The sequence below is a fragment of the Microtus oregoni genome, unplaced genomic scaffold (assembly GCF_018167655.1).
Source record: "Microtus oregoni isolate MIOR12 unplaced genomic scaffold, Mior012 000001F_ref0000356, whole genome shotgun sequence".
In the NCBI taxonomy this organism is placed as follows: domain Eukaryota; kingdom Metazoa; phylum Chordata; class Mammalia; order Rodentia; family Cricetidae; genus Microtus; species Microtus oregoni.
The window spans coordinates 64,454,257-64,477,863 of NW_024543060.1; the positions used below are offsets into that span (position 1 = coordinate 64,454,257).

General features: G+C 48.3%; 1 protein-coding gene across 9 annotated transcripts in view; it reads right to left on the minus strand.

Moving 5' to 3' along the window:
- Rbms2 (RNA binding motif single stranded interacting protein 2) overlaps window positions 1-23,607 on the minus strand; it is a 63,954-nt gene that overhangs the window by 5,804 nt on the left and 34,543 nt on the right. For all 9 annotated transcript variants that reach the window (XR_005975634.1, XR_005975632.1, XR_005975631.1 and 6 more), the window contains 8 exons: window positions 18,960-19,126; window positions 13,043-13,101; window positions 12,269-12,360; window positions 9,522-9,679; window positions 2,525-2,604; window positions 2,328-2,437; window positions 2,046-2,092; window positions 1,824-1,917 (listed from right to left, as the gene is read on the minus strand). Coding sequence is in view for 5 of the 9 variants with exons in the window: in XM_041664482.1 (XP_041520416.1) it covers window positions 1,824-1,917; window positions 2,046-2,092; window positions 2,328-2,437; window positions 2,525-2,604; window positions 9,522-9,679; window positions 12,269-12,360; window positions 13,043-13,101; window positions 18,960-19,126 (807 nt within the window). In the remaining 4 variants the exon portion in view is untranslated. The remainder of the gene's footprint in view (window positions 1-1,823; window positions 1,918-2,045; window positions 2,093-2,327; window positions 2,438-2,524; window positions 2,605-9,521; window positions 9,680-12,268; window positions 12,361-13,042; window positions 13,102-18,959; window positions 19,127-23,607) is intronic.

Here is a 23,607-nt window from a genome sequence, read left to right on the forward strand (position 1 = left end):
CCTGGAACTAGCTCTTTTTTTTTTTTTTTTTTTTTGTTTTTTCGAGACAAGGTTTCTCTGTGGTTTTGGAGCCTGTCCTGGAACTAGCTCTGTAGACCAGGCTGGTCTCGAACTCACAGAGATCCGCCTGCCTCTGCCTCCCGAGTGCTGGGATTAAAGGCGTGCGACCACCGCCTGGCTTGTTCTCTGTAGCTTTGGAGCCTGTCCTGGAACTAGCTCTTGTAGACCACGCTGGCTTCTAGCTCAGAAAAATCTGCCTGCCCCTGCCTCCCGAGTGCTGGGAATAAAGGCATGCACCACCACTGCCCGGGTTCATTTGAATTTTAATACATAAAGCTTGTCTGAAGCTCAGAGAGCAAAACAGCCGCACTGGTCAGCCTTATAGACCAGTAGTGGTGACACACACCTTTAATCCTAGCAGATAGACTAATTTGCCATAGATACTGCCGGGCGATGGTGGCACACACCTTTAATCCCAGCACTTAGGAGGCAGAGGTAGGCGGATCTCCGTGAGTTCGAGACCAGCCTGGTCTACAGAGCTAGTTCCAAGACAGGCTCCAAAGCCACAGCGAAACCCTGTCTCGAAAAACAAAAAAACAACAAAAAAAAAAAAGAAACTGGGCAGTAATGGTGCACATCTTTAATCCCAGCACTAGAGAAGAATATAAAATTGGAGTAGACAGCTCTCAGTCTCTGTGACTCTGAGAATCTCTGTGAGTTTGAAGTCAGCCTGGTCTACAAGAGCTAGTTCCAGCCCAGGTTCCAAAGCTATAGAGAAACCCTGTCTTGAAATACCCTCCCACCCCACCAAAAAAAGAGAAAAGAACAAACTTTTTAAATATTAGGAACTTATAAGTCAGACAAAACAAGTTAAAAGTAAGCGAAGGGCTGGGTGATCCCAGCACTCAGACGACAGAGAGAGGTGGATCTCTGAGTTGGAGGCCAGCCTGGCTCATGGAGCAAGTTCCAGGACAGCCAGGGCCACACAGAGAAGGGTGGTGCACTAGCTCATCAGGACACGGCGTTTGCCACCAGATCTGAAGTCCTGAATTAGATCCCTAGAAGCCCAAGGTGGAGGGAGAGAACCTGCCACACGTTGTCTTCTGACCTACACAAACACGTAGACTGAGAATAAATATTATTTTTCAAAAAGGTATTGAGGGATGGGAGATGGCTCAGCAGTTCAGAGCACCTGATGTTCTTCCAGAGGACCCTAGTTTGATTCCTAGCACCCACGTTGTGGCTCACAGGCATCTGTTTCAGGGGATCCAACACCTGACCTCAGGCACACATGAAATATACATATGTACATACATAGAAGCAAAACACACTAAAGTAAAAGGACTTAAAAATGTGAGAGTGACAGTATATGTTAAATATGGCTATATTTATAAAGGAAGTTTCTGCCGAAGCCCTGTGTATCTGTTTTCACCAACATGAGAGTTGTCCGTTGTAGGGTGCAAAGCTGCCTTTACTTGTGGGGCGGTAAAAACAGAAAGAGGGTGGCTTTTCTTTTGAGGCAGGGTCTCTTTTATGTAGACCAGGCTGTCCTGGAGACCAGGCTAGCCTATGTCCTATATAGAACAGGCTGGCCTCGCAAGTGCTGGGATTCAAGGTGTGCAACACCATGCCGAGCTCATGAGGATGCCTCTAAAAGTGTTTATATACATACACACTGTATGTATGAGCGGATACACATGTAGGGATACATGCTATTTATATACACACATACGTCACACGTTATGCTCTTACATAACATTTTTTATGTGTACAATATAGAAAAGCTTCCTATTTTTTGACTTAAGGGGGCAAACACGCCTTACCTGATAGGAGGACACAGGAGATGGGAGATAAGGGGAGAGCGTTGAATGAGCGAGCATCCTGCTGTGGGCAATGCTGTATGGTGCTGGGTAGAACCTGTGGGAAAGGCTTTGCTCAGGGAGGAAGCCCCCTCCATCCACTACCTGCTCTTTGAGAATCAAAATGAAACACCCGAATGCCTGGACATGCGTCTGGACACTTTCAGGTGACTGACACATCCTTACCCATTCTGAAGAGCTGTGGTGGGGTCATAGGTCAAGGCCATACCACCCTATAAGAAAGAACACAGGGTTTTTATTTTGAGCCCAGAGTACCCACAAGTCCCACTACGGGGTTTTGGAACTCTGCAGGTTGCAAATAGGCACCGAAGAGCGAGGAAACAACCAGCAGCCCGCAGCTACAGATTGCTCTCGAGAGCCGCCTAAGCGCACAGAAACCAAGCCGAGGGCCACTGCCACCCCACGTGAATGCCTTCAGGGTTTGTGTTTCCTCAGAGGTCTGTCTACCATGTCTCCATTCCTTGGCCAGGCCCGTCCATTTTGCACAAATTTTCCTTGGTTCTGGCGTTTCTTTGGCCCGCCATCAGCAAATTTGCAGAGCAGGGGGTCAGATGGTGCTGGCGAGAGAACAAAGCAGACAGGTGCTGGACCGTCACACTTGGCACGCTCCTCCATGGCCCCAGCCTGAGTCCCAGGCGACTCACCTGCCACTCCAGGGGGCGTCTTGATATACTTCCCGTTAAAGTGGGTGATGACGGCTTCACACATCTCTGTGGACTCCATCCTAAGAAGCATGAGAGGTGAGGCTCTCCCTGTGCGGGGTACACACGTGTTCCACACACTCAGTCCCTAGTCCCATGCATACTCTAGAAGTTTTATGTGGTACACACATGGAGTTCCTGTCACATGTGTTCATCTCAGGCAGCTGCGTTTCGTTTTTTTGTTTGTTTGTTTTTAAGACAGAGTGTGTGTATGCTCCTGGCTGGCCTCGAATGCTCTAAGGATGACTTTGAACCTCCGCTGCTCCTGCCTCAGTGCTGCAGTTGCAGAAATGCTCCACCATGCCCGACTTTTATGCAGTACTAAAGACAGAGCCAGGGGCGATGTGGCTGCGACAAGCAAAAACCTTACTGACTGGGTGCGTCCCTGGCCCTTTACTGTACAATTCCTAAGAGGGCAGATGAGGGGGTTCAGGGGGAAAGGCGCCTTCCAGCAGGCCCAGCGACTTGAGTTCCATCTCTGGAACCCACGTGATGTTAGGAGAGAGCCAACTCCTGATGGCTGTCCTCTGACCTCAACACATGCTGTACACACAAACGTGCACGTATGTACACACAAGACAAATTTAAAATTGTTTGCAAGTGGCTACTGAACCATTAAAAGAAAAAATTCCTCACCAGGCAGTGGTGGCGCACACCTTTAATCCCAGCACTCGGGAGGCAGAGGCAGGCGGATCTCTGTGAGTTTGAGGCCAGCCTGGTCTACAAGAGCAACTTCCAGGACAGGCTCCAAAGCTACAGAGATACCATGCCTCGAAAATAAATAAGTTTCAGTTGTTTATTTGAGGAAACTGCACACGCAATGATTTTGCTAATATTTTTTATTTCTGGCAATAATTATCAAGGCCCAATTATCTATGGCACATTGTTATGATTGGCAGTGAGGAGCTCACTGGGTACCACGGCCAAGCCCGATGACCTGAATGACCCCAGAAACCACACAGAATTGACTCCTGTGAGCTGTCCTCTGGCTTCCACCTAAGAGCCAGCTCTTTTCCCTACAGTTGATAAATAAGTGCTTTTTAAAGGGGGCTGGGGGGAGGGCTCACAAAGGGGAAGGGGACAGAGAAAGAACTGAAGATGTGGGTGCCGGTGGCTGTGCACCACCCAAAGCCAGCTCGCTTCACAGTTCTGAAATGGGACCTTGCTTTACGAGCCATGCTAGCTGGGATTTCAGTAGCTCTGCCCTCGGGCTGGCAAGATGCTCAGCAGGTCAAGGAACCTGCGAATCTGATGTCACTCTTGTCAAGTCTAACGACACGAGTTTAATCCCTGGAACCCTCATGGTCAAAGTGGAAAAGTGATCCCTAAAAGTTGTCATGTGACCTGCACCTTCCTGCCATAGCACACCCACACGTAGAGACACACAAATTCATGAAATAATAAAATATAATGAAATATAAATGGATAAACAGACACTGACCATCCTTTAGTCCCAGTTACAGGTGAGGTGGGATTCAAAATCTACCTTAGCTACAGAGTAGGGCCAAGGCCAGTCTGGTCAGCGTTTGAGACCCTGTGGAATGGTCAGCTTTGTCAACCAGACACAACCCAGACTCCCTGGGAAATCTCAGTGTCTCCAGGGGACAGTCTTCAGTTAATTCACATGGGTGGCACCAATTCCCTAGTCAGGGAACCCTAAACCGTGTAACCAGGCAGGTGAGCGTGCATGAGTTCATTCTGCTGTGGGTTTTGTTTTGTTTAACAGAGTCTCACTATGTAAGCCTTTTTGGTCTGGAACTTACTATATAGACCAGGCCTAATCTCCACCTACTTGTGCCTCTGGAGTGCTGGGTTGACAGCAAGCATCACCGTAGCCAGCTGCTCTCTTGTCTTGACTGTGGGCGTGACTGGACTAGCTGGGTTCTCACCCTGACTTTCCCGAGATGAACCACAACCAAGAACCATGAGCGGAAATAAACATCTTTCCTAAGTTGTCTTTCGTCAGGGGATTTTATCACAGCAGCAAAGACCGAACTGGGACATGATGTCACAAAATGAAAAGTCAAAAGGACAGAGATGCAGCTCAGTGGCATACTGTGTGCCTAGCGTGATGGAAGTCTGAGGTTTTAGCCCTACTGCAAAGAAAACAAACAGGCACAGGGGTGAGGAGATCTGCGTTCAGTCCCCAGCACATGCAGAGAGGCCAGATGTGAGGCTGACACCCACATACTGGTGCAAGCACACCTCATCCTAACCCCCCAAAAAGTCCACCCCAAACTGTCTGACCGTGTAATGACTTGACGTGTTGACTATTTCTTTTGGCATGGAGGAGGAGGTGCTCTGCTAACTAAGGGCGCCATGAGCTAAGAGCATCTGCCCTCGAGGACACTTGAGCTCAGCATAGTGGCCCAAGTCTGTAGTTCCAGTATTTAGGAGGCTAAAGCAAGAGAATCTCAAGTTCAAAACCAGACTGGGCTTCACAGCAAGACCATATCATGTTTCAGTTTTTTTAAAAAAATCAAATAAAAATTAAAAAAGCAAAAGAAAATATGTTTCAAAAGCAATAGACCCAAGCCCAGGGAATTTTAATCTTGTCATACTGGGAATTGCCATTAGGTGGCACTACTCAGTTTGAGCTTAATTTTTTTCTAACCAAAACCTCTATTAGTTACAAAAAAGGGGGGGAGGTGAAGGGATGTTTTGTTCTTTAAGATAGGTCTCATGTTGTCTAAGGGCTCCCTCTCCTCCTGCCTCTCTCCCAAATGTTAGGGTTAAAGGGTGGCCACCATACCCAGTTTACATCAGTCTCGGAATCACTAAGGGAGGCTGAAACACAAAGGGCTCAGACCATTTAGCACAGTATTTTCTGAGCTAAAAACAAGTATCAGCCAGGCAGTGATGATGCACATCTTTAATCCCAGCACTTGGGAGGCAGAGACAGGCAGATCTCTGTGAGTTCGGCCAGCCTGGTCTACAGAGTAAGTTCCATAACAGTCAGAGCTACACAGAGAAACCCTGTCTTAAAAAAAAAAAATAACAAAAACAACCCCCCCACAAGTATCAGAATCTCATTTCAAGTGAAACTCACTTGTTTGATTTTTAATATTTTATGTATTTATTTGGGGAACCTCACTGTCACCGTGGCTGGCCTTGAACCCCAAGTGACCCCACCCAGTTACAGCTCAGACCTTGTTCAGCTTCCGCTGTTGTTTCTGAGACAAGCTCTTAATAAAATCAACTCTGAACTTTCTAAGTAGCCCAGGTCAGCCTTGGAATTGTGACTTTCTTGCTCTGGCCTTCCAAGCCTAAGGGTATACACGACACCCGAACAGTTTTTGTTTTTATCTTGAAGACATGGTCTCCTGACCCAAACTGACCTTGAACTTTTATTTATTACCTATGCAGTATTCTTCTGTCTGCATGTATGCTTGCGGGCCAGAAGAGGGCACCAGATCTCATAGAGCTCATTACAGATGGTTGTGAGACACCATATGGCTGCTGAGAATTGAACTCGGGACCAGAGCAGCCAGTGCTCCTAACCTCTTAGCTGTCTCTCCAGTCCGCCCTTGAGCTTTTGATCCTTCAGCCTCCACGTTTTGAGTGCCCAGATTGCAGGGAAGCACATCACCGCATACCCATCTTATTTCGTGTTGGAGGTCAAACTGGGGCTTCATGATAGAGTCAAGCACTCTATCGACTAAGCAACATCACCAGTCTGTCTCAAGCAGGGTTGAGACCTAGGTAGCCCTGGCCAGCTTAATACTCCCTATTCTATCAGATACACGGGCTCTGAACCTGGGGGGCATGTGAGCAGGGGATCGGAGGACCTGGGGGGGAGTGTGAGCAGGGGATGGGGAGCTTGGGGGGCATCTGAGCAGGGGATCGAAGGACCTGGAGGGCCTGTGAGCAGGAGGTTGGAGGACCTGGGGAGGGGGGTGTTTGAGCAGGGGATGGGAGGACCTGGGGGACGTGTGAGCAGGGGATGGGAGGACCTGAGGGATGTGTGAGCAGGGGATTGGAGGACCTGAGGGATGTGTGAGCAGGGGATTGGAGGACTGTGGGGGGTGTGAGCAGGGGGGCGGAGGACCTGGGGGGGGCGTTTGAGCAGGAGATGGGAGGACTTGGGGGAGTCCCTCTTCCTTCCACATGAGTCTGGGGGGCAAACTCAGGTCGGCAGGTTTGTCAGCACTAAGCACCTTTACCTTGCCAGCACCCAAACAAAATCTTAAATCAAATAAAAGCAAATCTGACAAAGATGCAAATATATATATATATATATATATATGAAAAAAGAAAGCATAAATTAACAAGTGGTGCTGGCATAACTGGATATTAACATGTAGAAGAGTGAAAATAGACCCATATCTATCACCATGCACAAAACTCAAGTCCAAATGGATCAAAGAACTCAACATAAAGCCAGCCACACTAAACCTCATAGAAGAGTAGGTGGGAAGTACACTTGAATGCACTGGCAAAGGGAACCACTTCCTAAATAGAAACCCCAGCAGCACAGACACTGAGAGAAGCAATTAATAAATGGGACCTCCTGAAACTGAGAAGCTTCTGTAAAGCAAAGGACATGGTCAACAAGACAAAATGACAGCCTACAGAATGGCAAAATATTTTTACCAACCCCACATCAAACAAAGGTCTGATCTCCAAAATATACAAAGAACTCAAGAAATCAGTCACCAAAAAAACACATAATCCAATAAAAAAAAATGGAGTACAGACCTAAACAGAGAACTCTCAACAGAGGAATCTAAAATGGCTGAAAAACACTTAAGGAGCCGGGCGATGGTGGCGCACGCCTTTAATCCCAGCACTCGGGAGGTAGAGGCAGGCGGATCTCTGTGAGTTCGAGACCAGCCTGGTCTACAGAGCTAGTTCCAGGACAGGCTCCAAAGCCACAGAGAAACCCTGTCTCGAAAAACCAAAAAAAACAAACAAAAAAAAAAAAACACTTAAGGAAATGTTCAACATCCTTAGTCATCAGAGAAATGCAAATCAAAACAACTCTGAGATTCCATTTTACACCTGTAAGAATGGCCAAGATCAAAAACACTGATGACAACTTATGCTGGAGAGGTTGTGGGGAAAAGGGAACACTTCTGCATTGCTGGTGGGAATGCAAGCTGGTACAACCCCTTTGGATGTCAGTGTGGTGATTTCTCAGAAAATTAGGAAACTTTCCTCAAGACCCAGTGATACCACTGTTGGGTATATATCCAAAGGATGCTCAATCATGCCACAGGACATGTGCTCAACTATGTTCATAGCAGCTTTGTTTGTCATAGCCAGAACCTGGAAACAACCTAAATATCCCTCGACTGAAGAATGGATAAGGAAAATGTGGTACATTTACACAATGGAGTACTACACAGCAGAAAAAAATAACGACAGCTTGAATTTTGCAGGAAAATGGATGGAGCTAGAAAACATTATTTTGAGTGAGGTAACCCAGACACAGAAAAACAATTATCACATGTACTCACTCATAGGTGGTTTTTTTTTTTTTTTTTTAAATATTTATTTATTTATTATGTATACAATGTTCTGTCTGTGTATATGTCTGCAGGCCAGAAGAGGGCACCAGACCTCATTACAGATGGTTGTGAGCCACCATGTGGTTGCTGGGAATTGAACTCAGGACCTTTGGAAGAGCAGGCAATGCTCTTAACCACTGAGCCATCTCTCCAGCCCCCTCATAGGTGGTTTTTAAACATAAAGCAAAGAAAGCCAGCCTACAGCCACAATCCCTGAGAACTTTGACAACAATGAGGACACTAAGAGAGACTTACATAGATCTAATCTACATGGGAAGTAGAAAGTAGAAAAAGACAAGATCTCCTGAGTAAATTGGGAGCCTGGGGACCTTGGGGGATGATTGAAGGGAGGAGGGAAGGGGAGCAGGGAAAAATGTAGAGCTCAATAAAAATCAATAAAAAAAATAAAAGCAGGGCTGGAGAGATGGCTCAGAGGGTAAGAGCACTGACTGCTCTTCCAGAGGTCCCGAGTTCAATTCCCAGCAACCACATGGTGGCTCACAACCATCTGTAATGAGACCTGGTGTCTTCCTTACCAGCAGTACATTGTATGCTTAATAAATAAATAAATCTTAAAAAAAAATAAAAGCAAATCATTTTTTAGGTAGGCTAGGATCAGCTGAAGCTCCATGACACATGAGCCCAGAAGCAGGCAGCCTAGAGAACAGGAGCCGCTAAGGCTCAGAAATGTCCTCCATCACGGTGGTTGGCCAAGGCAGCAGCTGCTCTGTGACATACACACATCTCCCTAAAGATCTAAGAAGTGGAGCAATCCTTCCTACTGACAAGAGGATGAAGTCTCCACACTGTGGTTCATTCTCCGTTAGTAGGAGGCGGTGGGGGAAGCACAGGAGCAGACAGCTGTACAGTGGGGTGGGGCACGCAGGGTGGGGCATGCCTGGAATCCCAGCAACTGGGAGGCAGAGGCACCCATTCAAGTTACATGCTAGGACCATGTCACACACACACACACAGACACACACACACACACACACACGCACGGTTCACCACCAAGGGTTTAAAAAGTTTTTTATTACATTTCATGTATTTATTGTGTGTGCGCACACACCACAGCTCGTGTGGAGGTCAGAGGACAACTTGCTAGCATCCTTTCTCTCCTACTGGGTGGGTTCTGGGGATCAAACGCAGGTTATCAAGCTTGGTGTAAAGTGCCGTGACTTAGTAAAGTCACCTTCCTGGTTCTTAGCAGGTATTTTTGACCATTATTTTGGTCCATGTAAGGGGGAAGGGCAGTGTGTGTGTGTGTGTGTGTGTGTGTGTGTGTGCGCGCGCGCGCATGCGCGCGCGCGCCTGTCTGTCTGCATGCCTGTGTTGTGTCTGCTTGTGTGTACCTGTGCATGTGTGTGTATGTTGTTTCCTAAGTTATCTCTCTTTAGTCACCCTTAAAAACATCTAAAAACGTCTCTTACCTTGCAAAGCCAACTCCCCTGCTGGTCCCACTAGTGTCTCGAAGGATTCGGGTGGAGATCACCTGACCAAATGGCTTCAGCATTCCCTCCAGTTCCTGCTCATCCATCGACAGAGGGAGGTTTGAAATATATAGATTTGTAGGGTCTTGCTCCTGTTGCTATGAACATGAAAAGTAAAAATTGAGACTCACATCTTTATCCCATCCCACCCTCAGGAGCCAGTGGTGATAGTGCACTCAGGAGGCAGGGGCAGGTGGATCTCTGTGAGTTTGAGGCCAGCCTGGTCTACAGAGTAAGTTCCAGGACAGACAGGACCACACAGAGAAATCCTGTTTCAAGAAACCAAAAGTAAATAGCATTTGAGAAAAGAAACATTAAGGGGGTTCCAAATAAAGAGAATCTTAGCTGCTTATAATATCCAGTCCTATCATCACATACCATCTATCTAGCCCAGGAAGAAAAATTACAGTATTTACTATGTCTACTACTGCACAATCACTAATACAAGCCACCAGCAATGTTGGTGTCTCTATGAGATCCAGGTAGAGCAAAGGCTCCTCTTGCCCAGCTTCCTGACCAGAGATTACAGATTCCCTGGGACTGGGACCACCTTGCCAGCTCCATAGTTCTGAGTAATCTCTCCCCATTCCTTCTTAGCAGGCTTGTCTGAGTGGGTTCACCTGCCCACTCCTGGGTGGAAGGGAAGCAGGAGGGGGAGGAGGAAACAGAAAGGGCCAGGCACACTGCTCAGTGCTTTACCTGGGGCCCTGAGAGTCCAGTATCCTGGACGCCCAAGGCTAAGGTGAGAGGCTGCGCTTGGGGAGGGGGCGGTGATGGGGCTGAGGTCAGGGAGAGGGCGCGGGTGTCCTAGAGTACAGACTGCACAGTGGCCATTCTGCCCTGGGGCTGAGTTACAGACAGTTGTGAGCTGCCATGTGGGTGCTGGGAATTGAACCAGGTCCTCTGGAAGAGCAGCCAGTGCTCTTAACCGCTGAGCCTCCAGGGCTGTTTTTGTTTGTTTTTTGTCTTGTTGTTTTTTCCCATGTATATGCACGTGTGGCCTGGTTTTGAGACAGGGTCTCACTCTGCAGTCCTGGCCGGCCTAGAAGTTGCTGAGCCGCCAAGGATGAACTTGAACTCCTGATCCTTCTGTCTCCTTCTCCCAGGCTCTGTGATCACAGACATGTTACACGGCGCCTGTCTCCAGAGCTGTTTTCAAGACTATAAGTCCTCATGCTGCCTTCGTCAATAGTTCCCAGCAACCTTAATCTCAGTTCCAACTTCTCCTTCCTTTTTTCCTTTTTCTTTGAAATGTATTTATTTTGACTTTACATCTGTGGGTGTTTTGCCTGCAGGTATGTCTGTGTACCATGCGTATGCAGTGTTCATGGAGGCCTGAAGAAGGCATTGGATCCCCTGGAACTGGAGTTAGGATGGTTTTAAGGTACCAGGTGGGTACTGGGACCTGAACCCAGGTCCTGTGTAAAAGCAATCAGTTCTCCTCTCTCCAGCCTGCCTGCCTCCCTCCCTCCTCCCTTCTTCCTTCCATCTTTCCTTTCTTCTTTCTTTCTTTTGAGACTAGTTCTCAGTCTACGTTAGGCTGTCCTGGGACTCTCAGCAATTCTTCTTTGCCTCCCAAGTGCTGGGATCATAGGCCTGAGCCATCACACCCGACTTCATTTTCCTTTAACCATTAGAGAAAAGAACAGCTGTCTTGGGGCTGAGAGATGACTCAGCGGTTAAAGAGCACTGGCTGCTCTTCCAGAGGTCCTGGGTTCAATTCCCTGCCCCGCATGGGGACACACAACTGTCTGTAACTCCAGTTCCAGGAAGGGCTGCCTTACCAGCTCCTTCACAGTATCTCACAGATATTCACAGTATCTGAGACACCTCAGCAAGGCAGGGACTGTCCTCCCTTGAGGAAGGATACCACAAAGGCTTCTAGCTTTCTAGGGACTGACATGGAAAACAAGAGCGTACAAAATTCTCAGCTCCAGGGACCTCTACCCAAGAGACACAGTTCTCTTCCTTGCGGTCTCTAGGTCATCCGTTCCCCACCCCCTCCCAGCTCACCCCTGTCCTGTAGGAGCAGGGGCAGGCCTAGAACATTCTGCAGAGCCTGAGTTGCACAGCTGACTTCTTCAGAGAATGCTGCAAAACTGTTACCATCTGTCCCAGGGAAGTGGAGGAGGCAGCAGGGGGGCCAAGAGGCCTGGCTGCCTGTCTGCCACACAAAGGACAGTCTTCTCCAGCGGCTCAGCCTGTCTGTGTCCAGATGCTACCAGAAAGACGGCTCTGTGGTCCAGAGCACATTCTTGCAGAGGACCTGAGTCCAATTACCATTACCTACATGAGGTAGCTCCAAGCTGTGAGCGCGCGCGCGCGCACACACACACACACACACACACACACAAACAAATGCATACATACACACATATATACAAACACATACAAATGCACACACATACATACACATATGTGTACACACATATATACACACATACACAAACACACACATACACGCACATATACATACACACATACAAACACATATATACACACATACATGCACATACACATACATAGACACACATATATACACACATATACATACATACACACATACACACTCATGCACACATGCTGTGCAAGCTGTAGATAATTCTTGCTCATCAATTTCATATTTGGGAGGCTCCAAACCAGTACTTTGGTGCTGATGGTCACCCTGGAAAGGCACGTGGTCTTACCTTTGCCATTTGTGCCTGCACACCACTGGCTTTCAGTGCGGTGACAGCCTTCTGTGCCGCTGAGGGACTGTCAAAGTCCACAAAACCATAGCCTGGAACAGGGAAACAGCATCACGGGAGGTGGGAGGCCCAGGCTTTTCAGGAGACAGAGGAAGGGTTATGGTCCGTGTAAATGATGTCGCGGGAGAAAGAGAAATTGAGTGTGTTCAGGCGACTGTCCATGCGACCCCTCACCCAGAGGCTAAGGATGCCAAGGGAAATGGAGCCCTTTCTCCTTCTCACTAAAAACCTGGGACTTCAGACCTAAGGTATTAAATCCTAGACCTCAGGCACTGCTGAAGGACTCCCATCTTCTGACAGCCCCAGCAATGCCGGGCAGGGAGGAAGAGAGCAGGTAGAGCAGGGCAAGAGGAATGGATGGGAGCTGCCCTTCCCTACTCTTCCCACTGCTGCACCGAAAATGCTCTAACCCTCCATAGCTGCTCAGCACTGGAGAACACCTGTGGGCTGTCCTGTTTACAAAGGCAGGTAGAGACAATGTGTCCTGCGTCCATCCACGGAGACAAGGGAGCCCCAGGCAGTCTTCCGTGGTCAGACCCTAACAGCTCTTTCAGCTCCGGCTCTGGTTACCCAGGAGTCTAAATACCTATCATACCATATCATATCAGTCTGAAGGTCCCAAATCCCCAGCTCCTCCCTGGCACCAGGCACTCAGACTCCCAGCAGAAGGAGGCAGAGGTGAAGGCTGGATCCCGCAGCAGCCGCCCTTCTTACCTTTGCATTTGCTCGTGGTCTTGTCCAGGATGGCCTTGGTGGAGACAATCTTGCCATATCTGAGGGAAAGGAAACCACAAAGCCATGATCTGGGGACAGGGGCTAAGAAGAGGTCAAAGTGTCTCAAAAAAAAAAAAAAAAACAAAAACAAAAAAAGAACAGGACAGAGAGCCTGGCATAGTGGCGCACTCGGGAAGCAAGGCAGGTGGATCTCTGAGTTCAAGGCCAACCTGGTCTACAGAGCAAGTTTCAAGACAGCTAGAACTATACAGAGTAACCCTGTCTGTAAAAACAAAACAAAAAGACAAAAATTAATTTAAATTGCCATGTATATGTCTTTAAATTCCAGCACTCGGGGGGCAGAGGCGGGTGGATCTCTGTGAGTTTGAGGCCAGCCTGGTCTACAGAGTGAGTTCCAGGACAGGCTCCAAAACCACAGAGAAACCCTGTCTCGAAAAGCAAAACAACAACAAATGTCATCTGTGCAGTAAGTGGTAGCAGAGGCCTTTGACTCCAGCGCTCAGGGAACAGAAGCAAGTGAATCTGTGAGTTAGTAGACAGCCAGGTTGGTCTACGGAGTTGAGTTCTAGGCCAACCAAACCCATACAGTTTTGTCTAAAAAGAAAGAAAGACAGAAAAAAAAAAAGACTGTTGTTGTTAGTTTTTATCGCCCTGACAAAATGCCTGGCACAACCACCCCTTAAGGGAGAGGCAGTTTCTCTCTCTCTCTCTCTCTCTCTCTCTCTTTTTTTTTTTTTTTGGTTTTTCGAGACAGGGTTTCTCTGTGGTTTTGGAGCCTGTCCTGGAACTAGCTCTAGTAGACCAGGCTGGTCTCGAACTCACAGAGATCCACCTGCCTCTGCCTCCTGAGTGCTGGGATTAAAGGCGTGCGCCACCACCGCCCGGCTTTTTTTTTTTTTTTTGGTTTTTTTATGCTGGCGGTTTCTTTAGGTTCACAGTTTCATGGCAGAGAGGGTGAAGAAGCTCACAGCATGGGAAAGGAAGGGAGGGAAATAGGAACCCCACCTCCTCCCCTCCCCCTGCACCAGTGAGCATCCTCTCTTTCCCCTTCTATTCCACCCCACCCCAACCCCATCTAGGGGAAGGACTCCCAATATTCAGGAAAGATTTCCCTGCTTCCTTGTCACACCCAGACTGCTGTGGTTTCCATGGGAATGGCCCCATGTCCTGTGGCTGAAAACTTGGTTCCCAGCTGATGACACTGCTCTAGGAGGTGGAGGGGCACTGGACGAACGGGCAGCCGGGACTTTACAGCCTAGCCCCACCTGGCTGCCCTTAGCTTTGCTGATGTCAGTGTGACCAGCCATGGTGGACCGTGTCCTCTCAGACTCTGGCCGGACGGCCTTCTTCAGGAACTGCTTTCTGTCTGGTATTTATTATGGCAAAGAGGAAAGTAACAGCTATCCCGTGCTTTTCAGCCTAATCACGCCGATGAGACCAACTGTCGCATTGTCCTTAATAACCCTAACCCCTCAAAGGCACCAGATGAAATAAAGTCACTACACTACAGTCCCCCCGCTTTGGTTTTTTTTGAGACAGGGTTTCTCTGTGGCCCTGATTGTCCTGGAACTCAATTTGTAGACCAGGCTGGCCTCAAACTCAGAGATCTTCCTGCCTCTGCCTCCTGAGTGCTGTGATTAAAGGTGTGAGCCACCACTACCCAGCTAGCTTCTTTTTTTTTTTTTAAGATTTATTTATTTATTTATACAGTATCCTGCCTGTAGGCCAGAAGAGGGCACCAGACCTCATTACAGATGGTTGTGAGCCACCATGTGGTTGCTGGGAATTGAACTCAGGACCTCTGGAAGAGCAGTCAGTGCTCTTAACCACTGAGCCATCTCTCCCCCCCTTCCCCCCACAACTAGCTTCTTGATTCTACTTTTCTTTCAGACAAACACATTCATCCTATTAAAAATAATAAAATAAGCCAGGCGGTGGTGATGCACGCCTTTAATCCCAGCTCTTGGGAGGCAGAGGAAGGCAGATCTCTGTAAACTAGAGGTCAGCCTGGTCTACAGAATGAGTTCCAGGGACAGCCAGGGCTACACAGAGAAACCCTGTCTTGAAAGCCCCCCCAAAAAGTAATGATAATAATAAAATAGGTGCTGCAAAGACTGTTCACTGGTTAAGAGCACTGGCTGCTCTTCCAGAGGACCTGGGTTTAATCCCTAGCATCTAAATGACAGCTCGTAACTGTCTGTGACTCCAGTCCCAGGATATCTGACATTCTCTTCCGGCCTCTGTGGGCACCAGGCATGAATGTGATACACAGACATGTATATACAGGCAAAATATCTATACACATAAAAAATAAAATTAAAGCGAAACATTTTGAAAATAATGAACCTCTGTTCCTCTGAGCCCCTCTTTCCAGCACCCAGCTGATGTCTTATGTGCGCACCAGCCTGATCCAAACTGTTCTGGCTCACATCTGGTTCTGCTGCCTTTCCACCGTGTGACCTTGGACAAGTCCTGTGACCTCCTGTGTCTCAGCTGGCCTCACCATCGCAACCTTCTCCCAACATATTTCAGAGTCAGCAGGTCACTGCCTGTGCTCTCTGACCTGGCTTTCCATCCCTCTGCCACCTTCATGAATGAGTTAAATCAATCTGTGGCTTGCTTTCAGTCTACACTCACGAGGTCTGTGTTTTTCAGCATTTTGGAAATCCTTGCTGGCGGCAGGGGCCCCGCGCAGCTCCCAGCGCTTGAGCCCTGCAGCTCTCGCGTTGTGTTAGAGGCATCACTAGAAAAGCTGCTACATTCTACTCCAGTGTTGTGAACAGAGCGGACAGAATAGCAGCCACGGCCAAGGTCAAAAGAACAGCGGCAGCTGTGGTGAGACAGAGGGGGGTGGGGACCAGGACAGGACAGGGACTGGGGATGGACGGGACTGCAGTTGGGATGGAAACTAAATGAAAAAATAATGTTATTTAAATAAAAAAATTAAGAAAACAAGAAGAGGGCTGAACAGAAACAGTTGGCAGGAACTAAGTTTGAGACTAAACAAGCATTAAATAGATATCTCCTCTTATTCCTAAAGCTGGGATGACTGACTGGTTGGTTTCCACTCTCTAGCTGCCCATCCTCCACCCCAACCTCCCAACCCCTGCCCCGCCGACTTTTTCAGGGGAGCTTCTGGGACCTAAAGGATTAAGCCAGGGAACGCTCTGGAGGTTGGGAATAGAACGTGTTAAAAGGAGGTGGGGACCGCTGATCCTGGGGTCTTTTGAGGCTCCATACTTGGATTCTAGCCCAAATTTAAGCCAAGATGGAGGGGAAGTGCTGTCCGCCAGAGGACACCCAAGATGGTATCCCCATCAAGGCCCCAGGGTGGAGCCTGCTGTGGTCGAGCAGCCTGAGACTCTGAGCCAGAATTTCCAGTGCAGCTGGCAACAGCTGGGTCACAGCTTCCCATCCTCAGAAGGAGCCCCTGCAATAGTTCCAATCCCAGGCCACACCTCCCCTCCAGCCCCAGGCCACACCTCCCCTCCAGCCCCAGGCCACACCTCTCCTCCAGCCCCAGGCCACACCTCTCCTCCAGCCCCAGGCCACACCTCTCTCCTCCAGCCCCAGGCCACACCTCTCCTCCAGCCCCAGGCCACACCTCCCCTCCAGCCCCAGGCCACACCTCTCCTCCAGCCCCAGGCCACACCTCTCCTCCAGTCCCAGGCTACACCTCTCTCCTCCAGCCCCAGGCCATACCTCTCCTCCAGCCCCAGGCCACACCTCCCCTCCAGTCCCAGGCTACACCTCTCTCCTCCAGCCCCAGGCCATACCTCTCCTCCAGCCCCAGGCCACACCTCCCCTCCAGCCCCAGGCCACACCTCTCCTCCAGCCCCAGGCCACACCTCCCCAGCCCCAGGCCACACCTCTCCTCCAGCCCCAGGCCACACCTCTCCGTCAGGCCCACTTGAGTTTGGGTCTCAGCAACCCAGGAAGAGATCACTGGGACAAAGGCAGGAAGTCCTTCTGAGCAGGAGAAACATCCTTCTTAGAGAGGCTCAGCTCCCTGCTCCCCGCAATCAGGCTCCACCCAACCCGTTCCTTCTCTGCTGCACTTCACGCCTCCATTTTTCTTTGACTGATTTTTTTTTCTTTTTGAGACAGGGTTTCTCTCTCTAACAGCACTAGCTGTCCTGGAACTTGCTCTGCAGACCAGACCGGCCTTGAACTCACAAAGATCTGCCTGCCTTTGCCTCCCGAGTGCTGGCGTACACTACCAAGCTGTTCGAATGATTTTTAAAAAGATTTCTTTTATTTTCAAATATGCGTGTGTCTGTGTGGCCATGCTCCTGTGACTACCGGAGGCGCTGGGCTGCAGGTACAGGCAACTGAGCTGCGCAATGTGAGATCAAACTCAGATCTTTAATAGCAGTTTACGAGCCCAGCGAGCCAGCTGGTGGTGGCGCACTCCTTTAATTCCAGCCCTTGGAAGGCAGAGACAGGTGGATCTTGTTAGTTCGAGGCCAGTCTGGTCTACAAGAGCTTGTTCCAGGACAGGCTCCAAAGCTACAGAGAAACTGTTTCCAAAACAAACAAAAAAACAACAACAAAAACCAGTTTATGCTCTTAACCATTAAACCATCTTTCTGGCTCCCTGATGTTTTTTGAGACAGGGTCTCATTCTGTAGTCCTGACTGGCCCTTCCCACTCCTTTTCTCGACTCCTAACTCCATCCTCCATGCTGACCATGGGAGGGCAAATGAAAGCCGAAAAGAGCAGGGAAGTTTCTTAGACCAGAATGTAGCATCTGGGCAGAGGGCTTGCGGCTACAAGGCCTCAGGTTTGCAAGGCAGAGAAGGTCTCTGAATCCCGAACCTTCTTGACTCCATTTCCTGAATGCTGAGATTACAGGCATGGACCACTATGCCTAGTAGGAAACCCTTATAGTATTATCTACCATATTTCTAGTATATAGCTACCCAGACGGGTACCCTGTGAGCCAGCAATATACCCAGCATGAATATGTTCATAAGCACACACCAAAGCATAGGTTCCTGGCACACTGTTTGCATCCAGAATAGCCACAAACTGGTTACAGTGCCAACATTTACAACAGAACGGGCGATTCTATACAGCAACAGCTAGTACAGGAGACTGGAGAGACAGCCCAGGGCTTGAGAGTACTGGCTACTCTTCCAGAGAACCAGGGTTGGATTCCTAGCATCCATCCGTCAAGTGATTCACACCTGTCTGTGACTCCAGCTCCAGGACACCCACACATGTGGTACATATAAACTCACACAAGCACATACAAATACAGATAAATAAAACTATAGCCAGGTATGGTGGTACATGCCTTTAACTCCAGAATCTGAGAGGCAGACACAGGAGAACAAGGAGTTTAAGGCCAGTCTAGACTATATGATACCATGTTTAAAACACATACACACACACACACACACACACACAGAGATATGCACACCATAGAGATTACTGGCATGTCTGTTGAGGGCCTCAGCCATCGTGAGCGGTGCTGCCCCGGCCTGGGATCCAGGACTACATAAGTGGAGAAAGGGAACAGAGTGGCAGCAGGGATGGTTTTCCTTTCTTCCCCGCTGTGGGTGTGACCAGCAGCCTCCAGCTGCCTCACCTGGACTTCTCCAGCTTGAGGAAGATGCCTCAAGCTGTGTGACAAAAGAAGCCTTTTCTCAAGGTGATTTTGCTTGAGGCCAGCCTAGGATCCGTGAGAGGCTGTCTCAAAACAACAAAGCCAAAAAAGCAGCAACAAGAAAGAGTTCTGCATGCGTTGTGACCCTGCTGTGACTGCATGCCGTGGATGTGAGGGAGAAACATGCAACTGTCGCAGTTCAGCTAAGAGCATGTGACAGACAGGAAGCCAGCGATGGCAAATCTGTGCTGGCCCTGGAAGCCTTCCCCGGGGACCACGACTCACGGCTGACAGAGCTTGACAAGGTCCTGGTCGGTGGTGCCCGGCTGCAGTCCTCGGATGTACAGATTGGTTTTGCTCAGCTGCTCACTGCCGCTGCTCCCACTGCTACTATTAGGGGTACTGTTCCTGGGACTGGGCGGTGCCATCTGCTGAGACAGTGACACATACGGCTGCAGGGAGACATGAAGATCAGGTCAGGAAGATTCTACACGTTGGAGAAAGCAGTACCAGCAATGCATTCAGAAGGGGAATAAAAGAGGAAAAAGAATGATTGACGGGCCAATGAGATGGCTCAGCCAACCTACTGAGCGGAGCTTGGTGCACATGGGGGAAAGCTGACCCACACACACGCACACATACGTGAACACACACAATAGATACAGAAAATATAAAAGCTATAGCCAGGCGGTGGTGGCGCACACCTTTAATCCCAGCACACGGCAGGCAGAGGTAAGCAGATCTCTGTGAGTTCGAGGCCAGCCTGGTCTACAAAGCTAGTTCCAGGACAGAGGGCTACACAAAGAAACCTGTCTCAAAGAACAAAAAAAAAAAAAAACAAAAAAGATGGGTGTGATGTTACACATTTGGAGGGAGAGGCAGGGGGATGATCTCTATGAGTTGGGAGTCAGCTTGGTCAGCCTGGGTAACAAAGCAAACTCCAGGCCAGCCAAGGCTCCACAGTGAGACCCTGTCTCAAAAACCAAACAACAATAAAAGAATCTAAGAGAGAAGAAAAGTGAGAAGTGCCCTTAAGTAACACTCATCTGGCTTCCCAAAGGAAAGGACTTCGGAAGCCAGTGCAAACCAAACTATGCTCACCTATAGGTAAGAGAGAAAACACGTTGTATGTGTAAGCAACCAGGGAGCCGGAATACTCTTACTGCAAGAAGGAAGAATACAAAAAGCTTTGTTTTGCTCAACGCCCTACACTGAACTGTCGCAACTCAAAACTATTTTGTGTTGTTTTCTGTTTGGAGCAGGATCGAGGCCAGCCTGGTCTACAAAGCTAGTTCCAGGACAGAGGGCTACACAAAGAAACCTGTCTCCCAGGGTGTTCTTAAACTCCTGCTCCTCGGCCTTTGTTTTCTCAGTGCTGGAATTATGTGTGTGCAACCAGACACACCAGGTTACAGTTCAAAACTCTGGTAGCCACTCATTTGCCGCCAAATTCATTTTTTTTTGTTTTTGTTAAGATTTATTTATTGGGGCTGGAGAGATGGCTCAGAGGTTAAGAGCATTGCCTGCTTGCACACAAACAGAATATTGTATACATAATAAATAAATAAATGATTTAAAAAAAAGATTTATTTACTGTGTAAACAGTATTCCGCCTGCACGTGTGCCTGCAAGCCAGAAGAGGGCGCCAGATCTCAGTACAGATGGTTGTGAACCACCCTGGGGTTGCTGGGAATTGAACTCAGGACCTTTAGGAGAGCAGCCAGTGCTCTTAACTGCTGAGCCTTTTCTCCAGTTCACCAGATTCATTTTTGACCTGGGGCCCTTAACTTCATTATTAACCAATCACCAGGGCCAGAGAAAAATCCTTCCCATACATGAAGCCTACGTTCCTGGTGCGTAGTGAGCCGGAACTTAGGAAGATGAGAGAAATCAGCTTACGGAGTAGCTTCATTCCATACTTAAAGCTAAACAGTTTCACAGATGGACCAGGGATCCGACTTTATGACTGCAACCGCCACCTGGATATAAATGATCCCTACACGTGTCCTGAAGCTTGGCCTATATGGCATGTAACACAGATGAATGTTTTTGCTTGGGTTCCAAGTCATAATATCTCCTAATAAGAGAAGGTGCACCCTCGCTGGAGTAACAGATTCCCAGTGCTTGCTCACAAGACCCTCCAGGCTATTTCAGGCTTCGACGAACCCTTGACTTGCCAACTCCATGTGAGCACTGATTGGTCTTGTGAGAAATGATAGATTAATTAAATAACTGGAATATTTCACAATGCTTTTTAATTTGTGCAGGTGCTAGGCAAGGACTAAACCTCAGTGTTTCTGACTTTTAATTTTGAACCATGGGCTAAATTGCCCGGGCAGGCCCTCCCACTTCCAAAAGTCAACCTGGTAAACTGCTGTGGAATATTCCTTTGCACTGTGTGAATACATGTTGCTGTGATTGGTTTAATAAACAAGCTGACAGACCAAGAGCTGAACAGAAGAAGATTAGGCAGGAAAGCCAAACTGAGAATGATGGGATGAGGAAGGGCAGATGCAGAGGGAGCAGGAGATGAACACACCATGTTAATAAGGTCCACCACATTGCAGAGCAGAAATAAGAAATATGGGTTAACTTAAAATGTAAGAGCTAGGCTGGGCACTGGTGGTGCATGACATTAATCCAGCACTAAGGAGGCAGAGGCAGGTGGATCTCTGTGAGTTTGAGGCCAGCCTGGCCTACAGAGCTAGTTCCAGGACAGGCTCCAAAGACAGAGAAACCCCATCTGGAAAAACCAAAAAAAAAAAAAAAAAAAGGAAGGAAAGAAAGAAAGATGTAAGAGCTAATAGAGAGATACCTTGCTCAGTATAGACACGGGGGAAGGAGGGAAGGGGTCTTGGTCAAGCCTCAACCAGGTAATGGGACAGACTTCATTGAATGGGTGAATGGGGGGGTGAGAGAAATGTGGGGGGAGTGGAATGAGGGGAGGGAAGGAGAACTGGGATTAATACACAAAATTTAAAAAGTTAAAAAGTAAGAGCTAGTTAGTAATAAGCCTGAGCATTGACCAAGCATTTATAAGTAATATTAAGCCTCTGTGTGTATATTTGGAACTGGGCTGTTGGGACATGGAGATGTCTGTTTACAGTAAATCAGTGGGTTGTATTGGGGTTACTTACAGGAGAGTGAGTGAGGGGTTATTTCACCCCAGCCCACCCCAGCACAGAACTGGATCAGGAAAGGTAGACACCTGGAGCACACTGTATAACCTACAGGCAACTTAACAGGTTGGTGGGGGTGGTATGTGTGTGTGTGTGTGTGGTGTCTTCTCCAGGAGATTGGTTGGTCTGAGCTCTGAGCCTGTCCTGGCTACCTTTGCTGTCTGAGAACATCTCTTCATGGTCCTCACAACTTATCTAAGCCTGTGTGAACTTATTCGCACAACCCAGGGTGACTTCAGATTCCTCCCTCATGGGCTGAGTGCACAATAGTGCCCGGCCATAGTGTATTTAAACACACTCCTACCAGGAGTTTACAAATTAGACCTCACAACCTGGAAAGGCAGCGGAATGAAAAGCGTGTGCTAGTGAGGATACAAGCAAAATGACAAAAGAGCAAGATGGAATAGGTGGTTCCCGAGAGAAGTTTCCCTTGAAAGGACAAGCAGAAAAAAACATGAGCTCAGAAGCCAGTGTCCGGACACACAATCACCCTGTGCTGGCCGGTGTCAAGTCAACTTGAACAAGAGAGTCATCTGGAAAAGGGAGAAGATGCCCCCACTACACTGGCCTGTGGGTGCGCCTACGGGGGTTTCTCTTGATTAATGATGGATTTGGGAGGCCCCAGCAGCCCACCGTGGGTGGTCCCGCATAGGACAAGGAAACAGGCTGAGTAAGCCCTGGAGAGCAAGCAGGTAAGCCACATGCCACCATGGTCTCTGCTTCAGTTCCTGGCTCCAGGTGGTCATGGTGTCCTAGCACAGCAACAGGAGCCTTTCACACCTGCTGAGATGGTGACAATGACGCACAAGGAAGGGCCGGTGAGGGTGCAAAGAACCAAAAATTGTGTGCACTGCAGGTGAGACAGCAAAACAAGGCGGTCGCTCTTTTGTGCTTGTACATTGCTCGAGACAGGTCCTGTGAAGCCCAGGCTTGCTGCAGCGGGATAATCTTTTTGTACATTGTAAAGATGTGTCTCTGCCTAATGCCATCTCTCCAGCCCTTGTGATTGGTTTATTTGTTTACTTATTTATTATGTATACAATAGTCTGTCTGTATGTCTGCAGCCCAGAAGAGGGCACCAGACCTCATTACAGATGGTTGAAAGTCACCATGTGGTTGCCGGGAATTGAACTCAGGACCTTTGGAAGAGCAGGCAATGCTCTTAACCACTGAGCCATCTCTCCAGCCCTTGTGATTGGTTTAATTAAGAGCTGAGTGACCTGGAGGGATGGCTCAGAGGTTAAGAGCACTGACTGCTCTTCCAGAGGTCCTGAGTTCAATTCCCAGCAACCACAGGGTGGCTCACAGCCACTTGTAATGAGATCTGGTGCCCTCTTCTGGCCAGCAAGCATACAAATAGACAGAACACTGTATACATAATAAATAAATAAATAAATAAATAAATACATAAATACATAAATCAATCTAAAAAAAAAAGAGCTGAGTGACCAATAGCTGGGCAGGAGAGAATAGGCGGGAACTCAGGCTTAGAATCTAGGTGCAGAGGAGACGCCAGGGAGACACTGATGAGGTCAGACATACAGTACAGAGTAAAGGTAATCGAGCCACGTGGCAAAATGTAGATTAATAAAAGCAGGTTAATTTAAATTATAAGTGATATGGGATTCTCCTCTGTATGCTGTGAATATCATTGGGGGAGGGGGAGGGAAATGGGAGGAAGGGAGAGGGGGTGAAAATTTTTTTTTTTTAAACTGGATGTTTTTTTTTTAATTTTTTTTTATAGTTTATTTTAT